Below are 16,388 nucleotides of genomic sequence, written 5' to 3' on the forward strand. Positions count from 1 at the left end.
TAGCCGTCCTGAGCTGATGCGCCACTCTTGGAAAACATGTGATTATGTAACACATTTCAGTTATGATGTTTCTGGAAGCACTAGAAAAAGTTACGATAAAGTTGTAGCAATACTTGCAGCAATTAGTTGTAGCAATTCCAAGCGGACTTACGAAATCCTCGTTCCTCCTTGGCAGTATTTAACGTTTTTTGCGCTATATTGCAATATTTTAAGGATTATCAATATTTACGATGTTATCGGAATTCCCGTTTTCATCCCGATGGATTTTTTTTCCCTCATTATTTTTTATCAATCTTTTTTCCCGACCAGACGACAATCGTGGAGATTTTCCAGGTTGTTGCCTGAAATTTCCAGGTTTTAAAGCAAAAATGGGCCATTTTCCCCGATTTCTCTGACTTTTTTTAGTAAAAATTTTTTCCCCTGACTTTTCCAGGTTTTCCCTGACCCGTACGAACCCTGGTGACTTTTATACCATCTAGGATTGTCAGACCCAATATAACCCATGTTCTGAAATAGTCTGTTACTGGATTTTGTACAGAAATACAAAAAGACAAATTGAAAACTTTTGCACTTAATCCTGATTTCTTCAGAAGTAATGGTAAGATATGTACCATTTCTCCATTGCACGTTAAAAAGTACGAGCAAATTAAACTTTTTGGAATGAAAAAATAATTGTTATATTGCTGATATATATTTAAAAAAACTTTACCCTTGGATTACCTGCGGGTTATACACAGGAAATGCATACAAAATTAGTTATGAACAACTGGACGAGCAAAGATTGCAAGACATCACCTATGTTAAAACAGCTATTCTTTATTTTTACTTCCTTTTTTTCTTCAATAGATTCATTCAAAAGCTTGAGTTTTTGAGCCTTGCAACATGTGAAAAAAAAATCACTTGTACATATGTGAATGTTCTCAATAAAGGAATGTGTGCACTTGTCTCCGAGTACAGAAAAAAACCAAAAACAAAACACTCATCTTATATACATCAGGAAAATGTGGGCTTTTAGTGGATTCATCCTCTCACGCAGAGTACATTTTGCAGAGATGTTTCAGTGGGAAAAGATTCACTTCCGTCTTCGTGCTCTCCATCTTGAAGTTGTCTAGCTTCACGACACCCTCGATACCATCTATGCTAGCAAGAGTACCCGTACATTCCCTGTCTTCACCATATATCACCTTCACCTGCAAATATTGATGAGAATGGAAAATCAGTGGGGAAAAAAACATGAGATGTCCAAACAACCACTAATTTTTTTTCCAAAACAATACCCGTGTTTTCTTCTGTAGCTTACGCCAATTTTAAAAAGCTGAAATGTTTCTGGGAGAGGGTACATGTAGATGTATGCCCTCCCCCTCCCGAAACATTTCAGCTCTATAAAATTGTCGTAAGTTACAGGAGGAAAGCAACGACTTTCAATACTAATTAAATTGCAGTAGAAAAGTCTTTGATAGAAGAGAGCAAATAAAAAGGAATAACGCGTGGATCTCATCACAATGAGAACCACAAATTCCATTTCAGCTCATCCAGAAGATGAATAGCACAATCAATCCAATAAAAGCAACAATTCAGATTAATAGCAGAGCAGTGTGAAAGAAAAATAATTTGAGTAGCGAGGAAAATATGAAATACATCACCTCTGAAGCGGCAGAAAAGTTAAGAAAAATTCATTGTTTACGTGAACAGAACAGTCCAAATAACTTCTATAATGTCACTGATTAATAAATTTGGCATTTTCACAACCAGTGTTGTACAGAGAAAAAGATCAAACACAGTGCTAAAATATACAACTTACTTTGTCTCCTTGATGGGGTATGGATGGTTCTAAATGTTCTGCCATAATGTTCAAGACTCTGTCTTCTTTCGGCAAAAACACAGAGCACATACCACCCTGACAAAAATAAATAAATCTTTCAATAAAAGATTTTCTATCAACTTTCTTTAAAAAATAATTTTATTATGATAATTTCCATAACTAAAATCACTGTCAGACACAACCCAGCAAATAAGTGAAATACAGGGTTCATACTCATTTTTGTAAAAAAATTTCCCAGACTTTTCCAGGTTTTCCAGTTAAATTTTCAAAAAATTCCAGGTTTTTTTTTTAAATCAAAAAATTTATATAAATTAATAAATTTAATTACAATATCATAATGCCATCATTATCGTAATTTTTTTACATGCATTTATGCTTTTCAAATACGCCTGATGGAGAAGAAAAATGGAACACCATTAAGAAATGAAAGATTTCCCTTTTCTACAATTTCAATGCCCACAAGATTTAAGCCTTTACAGTTGTTTCGTTTGTGACATAATTAGTCAAAGATGTAGTTGGTTTCACTGCATCAAAATTCTTTTTACAGTTGGCTTGCACACGTGTAAGCACTAGAACCGTTAAGTTTAGCAATTGGGGGTTGTTCATTGAACTCCTCTGATTTCATATGCTTGGCATGGTTCTGGATAACTTATGTCCATGTTGCGAGTTTTGCCGCAAAGCGGACACCACAATTTATACAGGTCATTTTTGACTGCTTCAATTCCAATCAGCCTACTGACGATTCAGGTTTTTATCGGCCACACAAGTTTAATTACACAACTCATTGTTTTCAAATAAAATACCCACGTGGAAAATAAAATACACACGTGCATCATCCGCCGTTGCTAACTGGTCAACTTACGAAATTATCGCAACTGAGCTTTGTACCCATGGCTTTCTACGATGCACAGTTATGTTGTTTCTGGAAACACTAGAAAGAGTTACGATAAGGTTACAATAGCAATACGTTTTTCCAAGCTGACTTACGAAATCCTCGTTCCTTTTCGGCAGTATCTATAGTTCTTTTTGCGATATATTATGATATTTTACGGATTATCAATATTTACGATGTTATCCGAATTCCCTTTTTTTTATCCCAATGGAATTTTTTTTTACCGACCTTTTTCCCCCAATCAGACAATCATGGCGATTTCCAAGTTGTCTGAAATTTCCAGGTTTTAAAACAAAAATGGACCATTTTCCCTGATTTCCCTGACCCGTACGAACCCTGGAAATATATATTTGTGCAATCATGAAATATATATAGTGCAATAAGATGAATGAAATCCTATCCAAAACTCACAGATATTCCCCTGATGACTCCAATTTGGCCACTCAGCCCATCATCTTCATGTGTGTCTCGGATGACTACTTCTATGTCTGTAGTTTGCCATTCCACAGCAGCATGTTCTAAACCTATGGACAGATGTAAAAAGTTTTCAGCAATACAGCACAGAAAAGTTAGCAGCAATTGATACAATGGACTGCATAGCTACCAACTTTTTAACATGAGAATTAGGGAGGTTTTTGCGCAAATCTGCGTTCCAAACAAAAATAAATATAAAAAGGATATTTTTTATAAACAATGTAGGAATTTTCTATAACTCAAAGTAAAATTATAGGAATTTTTCCCCTTTGCCAAAACAAAACATCGTACAAGCCATCGCTGATTAGTACCAAGTTCACCACTAATCACCAACCTGTAGATTAAAGGCATTACTATTCTGAAATTAAATCTCGCCAACAAAAAATTCACTAGCAGGCCTGAAATGGGACATACAAAATCAACAGGATATATGGTCAGAGCAGATACAAGTCATCTCGCCAATTTCGGATTCCAAAAAGTCTGTAGTTATTGATACTGGCTATTTAGAGAATTTCTTTCCCCTCCAATAATGAATTACAGTGGATACCGCTTATAATGTTTTTCAAAAAACCACAATGAAAAATACTGTAAGTGGGAGAATGTTTTAAATGGGGAATAGGACAAGGTTATCTCATAGTCCAGCAAATTCAACAACAATGTAACTAATTCAATTTGAAAAATATCAAACCATTGCCACAATCACAAATTCATACATAACAAACGAGGGGGGGGGGGAAGAGTGGCAATTCATACAGAACAAGAATAAAAGAAAGTGATTTAACTAACCTGCTCCAGGTGTTGGCGGAGCACCAGGTGTCATCGCTAAACCGCTAGGGCTACCGTACATGTAAGTGGATGGTGATGGAGTTCCTGCATATCCAGATGGACTTGGCGAGGCTCCATAAGTAGTGGGGCTTTGACCTAAAAAAATGTTTAAGAAAAATATTTCAAACAAAATGAGAAAAATCATAAAATCTAAAAAATATTTAATTTTGATCTATAAAAGGAAATGGTGTTTAATTAATCAAATCCAGTATTTCGAACTAATTGAAGCCATCGTTTCGATTAGTTCAAATTAATCGAAACCATCTACAGCTTGCTGCGGATTTTCGAGTCACAAATGCCATCGTATTGCGAGAAAAGTAAAGAAAGGTCCAGTATTGTGTGAGGAGAAAACCCATGTGTGTGGCAATTCTGAAACATGCTTAAACCCAGACCAACATAACACTACTTCTTGACTGGGAGAAGGTATAATTTGGTGAAAAAGCAGTGCCGAGTCTAATGGAACCCTGCGAAAGGGAAATAAAACGGTTTTTTTTTTTACCCCTCACCTGTTTTATTTACATCCTCCACCACACAGCAATAATCCCATAGAAATGGGAATAATCCTTAAGGCACAAACACGTAAGATAATCATTAGGGCACACACATGTGAAATAATCCAAAATGCATATAATAAATTCAAATAATCCATGCGGAATTGAATGGGCGGTAAACTCTTACTACTTTAAAATTAAGTCGCGACAATACAAAATTAAAATCACCAGAAAAATGAATTCCGCGGGGTTGCAAGTTACTAGGCCTCGACCCAACAGAAGCTATTCAGCACCATCAAGAATTTAAAAAAATTGGTGCTGAAACGCGACTGAGCAGAACATCCTGCAACAACGTGCGATGGAAGTGAAATGACACGTAGTTCAACAGTGCAGAAAACGTTCCATCCAATCACTAACATAGGTGCATGTGAATATGCAAGTCAGTTGATGCACCTGTAAACTGAACTTCGTTCGGCGCGGCCCTGCGGCTCGCAAACGGCTTCCCTCCTCCGGCCATTAAAAGGGGCCCCTGCCCCCGGACTGTAATTATGAACTCTGTTTTCACCACAACTGGAAAAGCATGTCAATTCTCTACATGGCAATATTATTCACTAAGCAGGATTAAAGCCCAAGCAGACCGAGAAGGCAGTATAATCCAGTTGAAGCAGAAGGTAAACAAACAAACGTTTCCGAGGTGCCCCAGTTGGAGACTTTCTGAAGAGGTCTAAACTACATTCCACCCAAATTTCAATCTTACAAATTCGAATTTTTTCGAGTTAGTTTTTTTTTTTTTTTATAAAACGTTTGTCAAATATCTGTATGTATCCCAAACTTTTGCAAAATGTTTTACACATTCCCCTGACCACTTTTTATTTCCCTGATTTTCCCCGACATTTCAGGTTAAGGAGAACCCTGTAGGAACATAAGTTGTAGAAACAAACACCACTTTGAAAAACCCAGATCACCTTTGAAAAAGGTGATCAGAAAAAGCACACTTTCAGCAGAACATATATATCTCACTAAATAAAGGGCCCTCAGCAAAATCTGCTTGATCATTTCCCTGACCAAAAAACTCCAAAAGAAATATAATTCAAAATTTTAACCTTCCAAATTTCGAAATTTTCTTTTTCAACTTTCATAGAACTCTGACTTTTGCCACACAAACACTTTACATTGTCCTTCATAATTTTTCATTTCCCTGACTTCCCAGAAACCCTGCTATAGTATTGGCATGATTATAGCAAAGGGAATAAGTAGCAAAACTTTAACATATTTATGGAAATGGAAAACAAATATCATACTTAATGTCATGTCAAGAGGCTGCATTATCTTCATGGCCATCAAGCTTATGCCGTCGTTAATGTCTTTTTAAATCAGCGTTGCTGACAGAATATCCTTGTGCAGCATTTATTCATCCAAACATGTAATTAATTAGTTTATTGATAAAATTCAGTTGATGTTTTGCTCCTCCAAAGAGGGTTTTCAGCATTACAATTTTAATATTTGTAAATGCATAAAATGAAATTACCAGACAGGAGGGAAGGGGAGTTATATCAGGGGTTCTTAACGTTTTGTGTTTCACAGATCCCTCAGCCATTCATCCCCTTTTTAAGATATTTAAAATACAAAAATAAAGAGTTGATCATTTTTTTACCCAAGCTCCCTGAAATCATTCCAGAAAGCCCCCCCCCCCCACCCCAGGTGTATCAAATGACATTAATGTGCTTGCTAATTGAGATACTTGTCTTACCTGGATATCCTGTTGGTGATGGTGTGGGCTGATATGGGGAATAGTTATGATCTGTATTGAACATGGCACTGCCAGGCGTTTGGGGAGTGTATGGTCCCTGTGGCGTTTCAGGCTGGTACCTTGGAGTCGCAGGGTTATAGCTAGTCGATGGAGAGTTTTCTTCAAACTGGTAGTCATCAAAGTCAGGCCTGATATATTAAAAAAATTTAGCTCATTATTTAACTAGTTATTTCGCATAAAGCACAATCAAATTCTATGCCTGTTGTCCATAGTCACCTGGCTGGAGTATTCGCATTGGATGGATCCCAAGCGTTTCCATGACTAGGAGTTCGACTTCCATCGTGGAGTGGAGTTTGGCTGCCATAATGAGGAGTCCTATTTCCAGCTGAAAAGAAAAACAAAAACTGTGAATTGAGTCCCTTCTTTAATACCCAAATCCATTGAAGTAAGATACATCATGATCCCTGAATGTTTTGAGCACTATTCCTATCTCTACTTTAGCTGAAAAACTAGGAGCCCCTGTGTTCAGATTGTTCAAGGTGAAAAAAAATTTACAAATTGTTTGGATACATAGAATTATATCAAAATTGTATATTTTTTTAAAATAAACTAGAGCTAAAATTAATAGAAATGGTTTTTGCAAACTGACCTTCATACTGAGGTGTTTGAGAGCCATACATCGGTGTTCTGGAACCTGTTCCATACATTGGAGTCTGGTTACCATACATCGGCGTTCTGCTGTAACTCGACAGATTCCCTTTGGTAGGTCCACTACGATAACAATTAATGGTGTAAAAATTTACTTCTTGAAAGCAAAGAAGATAATTACACAGCTACAGCAGGGTTACAATTTTGGCCAGTCACACCAATTTCAACCAGTCAAAATTGGCCAATATTATTGAAATACATTAATCTTTAAAACTGATGTAGTAACAGTTTTAACTATTTTTCATATTAAATTTTAAATTCAAATCAATTTCTACTTATAACAAGCATCAGAAAATTTTTGTTAGAAAACAGAATCACATCCATTTTGACCAGGGATGTGTTTCAAATGCCTATATATTGATATTAGTTTTGACAATTTTAAGTGGCTTACAATACACATTTTCAAATGGTTGAAACAAACAGCAACCAATTTTCCAGTATTTAACTTTTTTTCTTAAATTGAACAATGATTTTTTTTATCTGTTTAAAGATATTTCAACTTCATGCCATAATGTTCATGTATAGTTACGAGGTGGAGATTTTGGACATTTTAAAGATACAAGGGTTGTGGCCAATACAGTAAAAACCATGATAAATACAGGAAAGCCACTTTTAACCACTCTATTGTGACCAAATAATTCCCTTATATAATAAACGTGTGCATTTGAAAACCCAGTCACCACCTCTTTTATGAACAAATGTTTTTTTCTTAAAAATGTCTGCAAAAGAAGGGTTTTACTGTACTCGGGTTTTAACTGTATATTGGATCTAAAACATTGCCAACCCAACCCTAATTTATAATGATCATTTATTGATTTTTGTCATTTTTTTTTATCATGGTTTGAATTTAATTTTATTCAAGTAAACAGAAATCTGCACCTAAGCACAATTAGTTAACTAATATGCATTTATTATTCATACTTTACTTCTTCAGTCATTAATTAAATTGGGTTATTAAAGTATAGCACTCTCACGACACTACTTTTAAGGAATTAATGGGAAAAGATTTGAAGTTTGGAAAAGATTGAGTTTTGAACATTTTGAAGAGGTCAAGATTGGTAAAAACTGATACAACTCTAAACTAGAAAATACATTGCCAGTCTATGCTTTTGCGCCCGAGTGGCATGGTGGTAAGACACTCGTCTCTACCACTGCAAAGGTTGCTCTCACGGTCCCAGGTTCAAACCCAAGGGAGTATATAGATAAGATATTTTCCCTAACGAGCTTGAGGCGATCATCGATAGACAGTGCCTTCATTTCCAACCAATCTCATTAATGGCAGTAAATAGCAATGTAGCGATATGGTCAGCATTGGTGTTTGGTATTAGTACTCTATGCTTTTGAAAGCATAGAGTGGCATAGACACTATGCCGCTCTTCCGTCTTTTATTTTATATCATATATTTCTAATATATGATATAAAATAAAAGACGGAAGAGCATATCATATATTAGAAATATATGATATATATATTTGTTATGGGCATCTTTTTCTCAGCCACCTCATTGGGCATTTTGTCTGTGTTGTAGCTTTGTATTTGTATTTGAAATCCAAACAAAGTCAAATAATGCCAGAATTTGCTACACAGCACTTCTAACCACCTGAAAAATTTATCAACCTATAAGAAACTCACCCAACAACAGCAAGCCTGGCCCTGTCCACAGATATAGTTTGGCATTTAGCATGCAATTCCACACGTGCTGTGGCTTCAGTAGCATCTTTCACAATTCCAATATGGCCTAGATTTGGAATAAGGAAAACAAAAATATATCACATTGAAATTATATCGAAAATGCACAGAGAAGCAAGAGAGAAAGAAAAAATTTCCCCCTTACATATAGCAACTCCTCGTTATATCAAACATAATGAAAGACAAAGAAAAGTGCAGCACAACAGACGACTTTATCTAGGTCCTAATTCAACCGAATGTCTATCAGGTGCAAAAACCTGAATGTGTGTTATAATGAGAAACGACAATAATATAGTGTAAATGACACAAACAAAAATTATCACCTTTGTAAGGACCCTGAGTAATTTTAACAGTCTGTCCAATGAGGTCACTGTCCCTTCTTCCCCGAGCAACACCAGAGACAGAACGCGATCTGGCTGGTGATGCTGAAGTCTGGTTTCCACCACTAGGATGCACCGGACTGGTGAGTCGGGGTGACATAGCATGGAAAGGAGATCTCCCAGAGTGATCTGAAACTGCCTATGAAAAATACAGGGATACAAATCAATTATTTTGATAATATCGATCTTAAGAAATAAACATTGAATACAAAAGTACCTTAGTGCTCATCAATAATTCACTCAAACTCATGACAAGTGCCAAAACCAATCATTACAAAACTGATCTAGCAAGTCCTCTTACCTGTCTTTTTTACACAGGGGTGAGCAGAAGTACTGTTCGAAATAAACTAAGCCAACACAGGCAGATTTTCTTTTTAAATAAGGTGATGAGTTCAAAACATGTCACGAGTATAGAGACAGACATTTAATTCTCATCAAAATGCAATCAATACCAAATCTGACCAGTTCCAAAAGAACCATTGAGTACTGAACATGATACCCCCCCCCCCCCACATCCTTCAGCAGTTCCCTAGGCTGGGGTCTTAGGCAGGCCCCCAGTCAGATTTTTTCCTGGCCCCTCCATAGTGAATTTACAGATTGAAAAAACCGTAAAAAATGATAATACTCATCTCGAAGCCCTGTCAGACACCTCTGATGGAAGTTCATGGTATTGAATTATGGCTTTATTAATTTTGAAAGATTAACAGGACAGTTAAATATCCCTTCTGCATATTCCCCCAGAGAAAGAACGTGATCTGGTGGTGATGCTGAAGTCTGGTTTCCGCCACTAGGATGCGCCTAGACTGGTGAGTCATGGTGACATGGCATAGAAAGGAGATCTCCTAGAGTGAACTCACTTGAATTTTATAATAAACACTTCGTCTCCCAAGACAAAGAATACTGACTACATTATGACCGAGCTTTATATTTTTTTCAATTTCTTTACTCTTTGACAACACATTGTGAATTTTCACAGATAATTTTGAATAAACTTTATTCAAATTAATATTGCAGTGTAAAAAAGCTTATAAAAATGACACCGCTTTTTTTAGAAACAGTAACCACTTTGGATGGTCTGGAGAGAAACCCTTATGTGATAGCAAAAATAACTAACAACATATGGAAGTAGAACATCAGTAGACACAATATTACAGGGTGAATACTTACTCTACCACCAGATCCAGCCAAGACAAGATGGCGCGTCTTACAAACAAAGATGCCACCATTTTCTAACATCATACGAGAATGAAGGAATGCAAAACTCCTGTAAAGATGCTTTATTTCACCCTGCCTTCCCTGCAAACATAATCAAAACATGAAAATGAACAAGAAACTGTGCCACTGTGCATATGCATTATCAGTGTTAGGTAAATTTTTAATACAGGATTATGCGCAGAAAAAAAATAATTGTTACAGAATGTTTTATCAATATTTCGCTATCTGCAGTCAGTTTTTATTATATATATATGTGGTCAAACCCTTTAATTTAACAAATCTGATGGAAGAAACATTTTTAATTGTTGAATTAGTATCAAGAGGATCATGAATATTCATACAGAGAATTCAAAAATACAATTGGACTATCACGAAATCCTCGATTCAACTAATTTTTAGCAGTTCCTGTGTGAAAATTTGTGTGATCTCAACTAAGTTTTTCTTTGATTTAAATAATTAGTATGTCAGTTTTATCTGATTCATTAAATAAGGGTTTGACTGTATACATTAAATCAGGGTTTTATAGTGAAAACTCAAAACAGCAACTGTGACACATTATGCGATATTAAATATAGCTATTGTGTATGAAAAACAGATTGTAACCATCATTTTTTTTCAATATACACCAGTGGTTCTCAACCTTTTTTTTTTTGACTCGCACACATTTTTTTGAAATATATTTCTCTGGCAGACCTTTGTAGGCCCCTTTTTTTTCATTCATTTGTCAAATTCACTGATTTACTTAATTTTCTTCAAGCAGCAGCAGAGCCACATGAGGAACACAGGTTGAGAACCGCTGCTATACAAAGCTAACTCTAATGTTCTAAAATGAAAACTTTACTGAGTGAGGGCCATCGATAACTTTGACAATGTCTCGAACTTGAATCTGGTTCTGCTCTGAATCAAGTGAAACAGCTCGCCTTGTATCTTTCTTCTTAGAAACGCCTTGATGCTTGACTTTAACAACCTCAAATTTAAAATAGTTGAAAAACCAAGAAATATTAGAGAAGTAACCATTGCAAGACCATACAAAAGCATAAATTATCTAATTTTAATCACATGTAGAACGCTAATGACCAATGGAAACTTACAGAGCCATGCATATTTAGGATATGGAAATACTCTTTCTCAAGCCTGACGATAACACCGACAGTTTGTGGGCTGCAATTAAGAAAGAACATTTCAGTTGTCAATACAGCAGTTCAGTGTACAGATGAGAAATAAAGTTCAAGATACACAAAAATGTCTTAAAAAGTTAGGAAGATACGAGTTGTCCAGTTGCAAAACTCGTAAAGGGCCATTCGGATATATTTTATAGAAAGAGTGAAATAGGAACATACGAGTGTCTTTTCCGAAATGACTGCTAGAGATTTGAAATTTTAATAGCATAACTTTAACATTTTAAAAAGCAGTCAGCTCAAAAAATACACTCTACAAAAGTTTTTTTTCACTTTCTGTGAAAAACTCAGGATGGCACATAACGAGTTTTGCGACAGGACAACTCATATAATACTAAATTGATATACCCTTGGGATAATGGCTATTATTGTAATAAAAACATTGGCTTTGCAGCACGTTAAGATCTGGTTATTTTGGCAAGAGACTGTTTATTTCAAAAACCCAGATGATCACTGTTTTGTGGATTGTATGCAATTTACTGAAGAGCTGCCAAACATTTTCCGAGTGGTCCTCATGCGAGTGGATGTGAACTGCCAACAATAAGTAAATGTACATTGTATTCATGGTACATTGTGCAAAGACTGAGATACATGTATAAATTTTGATGCATACTTGAAATAAGGTTTTTTTTTCAAATTATGAAAGAAAGTTTATCTTCACTTTAAGAATCAAAATGAATAGTTTAGTCAACCCCCAATATCTGCTTTTTCCCTTCGATTTCAGTCTTGGGGTATCATGTCATCACATAATTTGTAATTCCCAAAATCTTTGTAATTTCTGTGATAAACATTCCCCCCTTTCTAAAACTAGAAGCATTAAGGTTTTCACTATATTTATTATCTAATCTATAATTAATATACAATTTGCAAGAAATGCAATATGATGAAAGTTAAATGCTGAACTTACTCAAGCATGACCAGGTCACCCCACTGGAACTGTCCCAATGAATCAACACCAGTAGCCATGTCTGAGCATAACTGTAAATCTTGTGGCCGAACTTTCATCTGCATGATATAAGTAAATGTAAACAATATATTCTGATCCACTACATAAATAAAATTATTTATAAAAAACTGATTCTCTTATAATTCAAACTTTTATCACATAGTACAGTATTAAGATTAAAAAATAAATAAAATATTCCAATAGCATTGTGCGCACGCACATGTTTGAGAGAATATATATATATTAGTTTTATACTTTTTTGATTTGAATATCTTAGGTGTCTTTCAAGTGTTACACAAAAAAGAAAGAAATCATTGAAGAAATGCAAATATGATAAATGTTTGAGAAAAAATGATTAAAAACATCAAAAAATTTAACAAATGTGATATCCTGTAAGAATTGACCAATCTTACCTCATGCATAGTGAGATCAGAAAAAAGAAGAACCACGTTGTTTTCCACCCTGACGATAAGGCCTGTATCACCCTCGTAAGTACCGGCAATCACTTTAACATGATCTCCCATTTTGAAGTATTTCTTCAATTCATGAGCTTGAAAATCCAAGGGATCCTGGGGAAGAAAAAATAAAATTAAAAAATAATTCTACAGTAAAGGATAATTTTAACAATCAAGTCATACTTTAAAAAATTAGAGGGGGGGGGATTTCAATTGACGGAACAATTTTGACTCTCATCAGAACAAACAACGTTTGAAAGATGAATGCAAACTTTCATGGCTGGAGTTATTCTGACAGTTCGAGTTATGTAATTTTTTTTTGGGGCGTACACCAATGGTCTACTAAATTGGAAAGATAACCACACATTTTATCTGAAAAATTTTCTTTTCAGTGTACTGGAATACATAGGGTTAAAAAAATGTGACAACCGTAGGTCTAAATCACCTGTGCGATGAAAAAGGCATGCATGTTTTTACGTATTGTTTGAATAGGTGGCACTAGTAAATGATAAACCCATATTAACAGCTTTGTGTGTGATATGTAACTACTGCATAGTATGAAATCAAAATGACTCAGACTGCAGGCCAAATCCGAAAAATGGTCTCAGATTGAAATAAGAAGTCACACCACTCTTTTCACAAAGCCAGTGCAATAGAAATCGGAGCGGGAACTTAAGTCATCCCACACCTGCATAGGTGCCACATTTGAAAAATCTAGTTTGTCACATGACTGAACATTTTGCTGTCGAAGAAAACATGTCATAATGTCTGAAAATAAAAGGGGGATTTTTGGAAGGATTTCATACGATGAATAACCCTATGACTTTTTTGGGACACTGCTGTTTCTTCTCATAGTTTTGGTTGTCTGACTTTTTTTCTTTTACGAAGATCTTGTTCTTTCGATGTGAAGCTTATTTGTTCTTCACTGCAATCAAGGATTAAAATTTTGTAACTGTAATTTCTTATGAATTATTATTTGATAATTTTATTATAATACATATGAATATTCTTTATCTAATATAATTTGTCATTTTATATGTTTCTCTTTCATAGAATTCCTTTTAATCTACAGTTCACTGATTAGCAGCAGAGCTTCAATTCCAGCCATCAGTGATTTTAGCAATAATTGGTAACTTTGTTCACTTTTGGTATAATATTTGATGACAATCAGCAGTTCCCCATATACTTGAAATTTAAATTTTCCACAATTTTTTTGTTTGGAAACATGGCCAGCAAAGGATTGTAAGGAAACTGGGGAAAGAAAATTTTATTAGATATTTATCACACAAGCAAAGCACAATTTGAGGATTCTTTTTATAAAGGCAATAAAAAATTAGAATAATCTGGTTTTTGATTAGAAGATTTTAATAAGGCCACAAAATTGAAAGGCTTCTACGTAAATCTGAAGCATTTGAATCCATGCACCTGCAGTCTATATCGAATGGTTATTTTACTCACAAGTGATTATTATGTTTTTTTTTCCTCTCTTGAAAGAGCATTTATCTGACACCTGATTCTATTATCACAACATGAAAGCAGCTGAAAACATCACTGGAAGCCTAGAACTTTTTTTAAGTGAAATGAATAAGTTGGTTGTACACAATCAGAAATCAACTGGAGATAATATTTTAAAAGCTAATGTATAATCATATCCCATTTTCATTTGCTATTCGAGACAGGTTTCTTGAATAATGAGGTATGCAAGCTTTTATTTGTCAACCTTCATAAAAACAACACGACACAATAAATACTCAAATTAAATTTCAAGTATGCATAAAAAATATAAAATAGTTTATTAGCTCACCTTCAAGTCTTCATGCGAAGGCAGCATGGTTATTTTATTTCCATCCACGCTAAGGATTTTACCCTGCAGATAGATCAATTCACCTTCAGCAACTTGAACGTTGTCTCCAGGCGAAAAGCTATGGCCCTGATCCCGATTACTTTCGCACACTTTTTAATGCCGTCAAGGGAAAATTTGTGCAATCTGGCAGTATTTTTTTAAGCAGTAAATCAACAGCTCAAAATCAATGTTAGAAGATTAAAAATTACAAAGACATTTGCATAGAAGAGTTTCAAGAATAGATATAGCATTATGCATTGATGCCTTGCAATTCAACACCAATCTGTCACTGAAATAATGTCAAATCACACATCAATGTCCTCCACATAAATCTGTCCAGCATTTTCTTGCACATGCATCCAGAGGAATTTGGGGAATCATTAATATATGTTTTTCACACTTTCTCAAGCTAATCATTAAATACTTTAATATCAAATATTTCATTGGGAGACGAGTTTTTTCTCCTATCGTTATGTAACAATAAAGAGGAAAAAGTTAAATTTTATAGGTCTCAAGACCATTTGGGAAAAAAATAACACATAATTGTAAAAGGATACGCTCTTTCTCCACACCTTCAGGTTTCTCTGAAAACTTTTCAAGCTCTGACAAAGTTGGTTTCACACCATCAATAATCTAGATAACAAAAAACATAATTAAATCATGTTTAAATAAAATAATTCTAATAAATAAATAATTCAGTTATGTTCAACCTGTAAGGGGAAAGCTCTCATTAGGGTGAATGAAATGATAGGAAATAGTTGTTAACATAACCAGGAAAAAAAATTAAGAAGTAAATTTTCAAAAACAAAATAACAAATGTAACAAGGATACAATAACAAAAAAAAAATGACCCTTATAGATAGCTTTAAAATACACATGTTCAAGAAATGTGAAATATATTTTTTTATCACTTATTCAACAGCAAATTATTTGCTTATTTAAGTCCGTCTCACAGAATCAAGCTTGTTATAAGGTATTAAATTGGAAATTGACTTCTCTCAGCTCTCATTAAATGTTTAACTAAGATCTACATTTTCTCATTAGTTTTTCTCTTTCATATTTAACCAGTTTTGCAAAGACATAGGAAGAATGGATATGATTCAATTGACTAATTTTTGAACTGATGATTTTTCAATTGATGAATTTTGTGAATACCAGACCACCAATAACCATAATCAAACCACGAAAAGTGTTTAAAGTTTTTGGGGGTATTTTATGTGACTGAGTCGAGTATGTGGTTGAAAAAAATACATGCCTGCCACAAATCAGAATATGCCGAAATATGCGACATACGTTCCAGAACAATCAGTGCTACTGCAGAACAATCTGGAAGAACTTTAGGAAAAAACGCAGAAAAAACACTATTATGGGGGATTTTTACAACAGAAAATGACCAATCAGCTGAGGGCTCGTTGCAGAACCATACAAAACATTCTGCTTTGGTGCATGACTGGTAAGAATTTTTACATGCCCCAGGAATGTAGGACAAATAGATTTGTCCTGCTGGCTGATGCAGAGGGACAATTCAGTGAAAGCATTGCATTATTGGCATAGGCAAAAGGACAGGGTGGGGGGGGGGGGGCATCCCCCCTTCTCCATTTGAGCAGCCTGTATCAGCTTATGCAGACCACCAAGGTGTTTTGAGATCCAAGAACAAGTGATAATCCCTGGTGGGCAAAGTCAGGTGAGTATGCCGGACAACCAAATACCTTCCATCGTT

The 16,388-nt window shown here is 35.0% G+C and overlaps 1 protein-coding gene across 1 annotated transcript in view; it reads right to left on the minus strand.

Annotated features, from left to right (window-relative positions):
- Positions 1-796: 796 nt before the first annotated feature.
- Spt5 (Transcription elongation factor subunit Spt5) overlaps positions 797-16,388 on the minus strand; it is a 29,735-nt gene continuing 14,143 nt past the window's right edge. Inside the window, exons 12-27 of the mRNA XM_089237863.1 lie at positions 15,226-15,301; positions 14,630-14,778; positions 12,784-12,939; positions 12,332-12,429; positions 11,338-11,407; positions 11,088-11,213; positions 10,199-10,327; positions 8,975-9,170; positions 8,595-8,700; positions 6,904-7,025; positions 6,531-6,639; positions 6,255-6,442; positions 3,975-4,109; positions 3,126-3,238; positions 1,802-1,897; positions 797-1,190 (exon numbers count right to left, since the gene is read on the minus strand). Coding sequence (XP_089093989.1) covers positions 1,029-1,190; positions 1,802-1,897; positions 3,126-3,238; positions 3,975-4,109; positions 6,255-6,442; positions 6,531-6,639; positions 6,904-7,025; positions 8,595-8,700; positions 8,975-9,170; positions 10,199-10,327; positions 11,088-11,213; positions 11,338-11,407; positions 12,332-12,429; positions 12,784-12,939; positions 14,630-14,778; positions 15,226-15,301 — 2,031 coding nt within the window. The 3' untranslated portion in view covers positions 797-1,028. The remainder of the gene's footprint in view (positions 1,191-1,801; positions 1,898-3,125; positions 3,239-3,974; positions 4,110-6,254; positions 6,443-6,530; positions 6,640-6,903; positions 7,026-8,594; positions 8,701-8,974; positions 9,171-10,198; positions 10,328-11,087; positions 11,214-11,337; positions 11,408-12,331; positions 12,430-12,783; positions 12,940-14,629; positions 14,779-15,225; positions 15,302-16,388) is intronic.

This window comes from Pholcus phalangioides, unplaced genomic scaffold, assembly GCF_987345545.1.
Source record: "Pholcus phalangioides strain wild (caught in Gottingen) unplaced genomic scaffold, Ppha-v1.0 ptg000010l_1, whole genome shotgun sequence".
Taxonomy (NCBI): Eukaryota; Metazoa; Arthropoda; class Arachnida; order Araneae; family Pholcidae; genus Pholcus; species Pholcus phalangioides.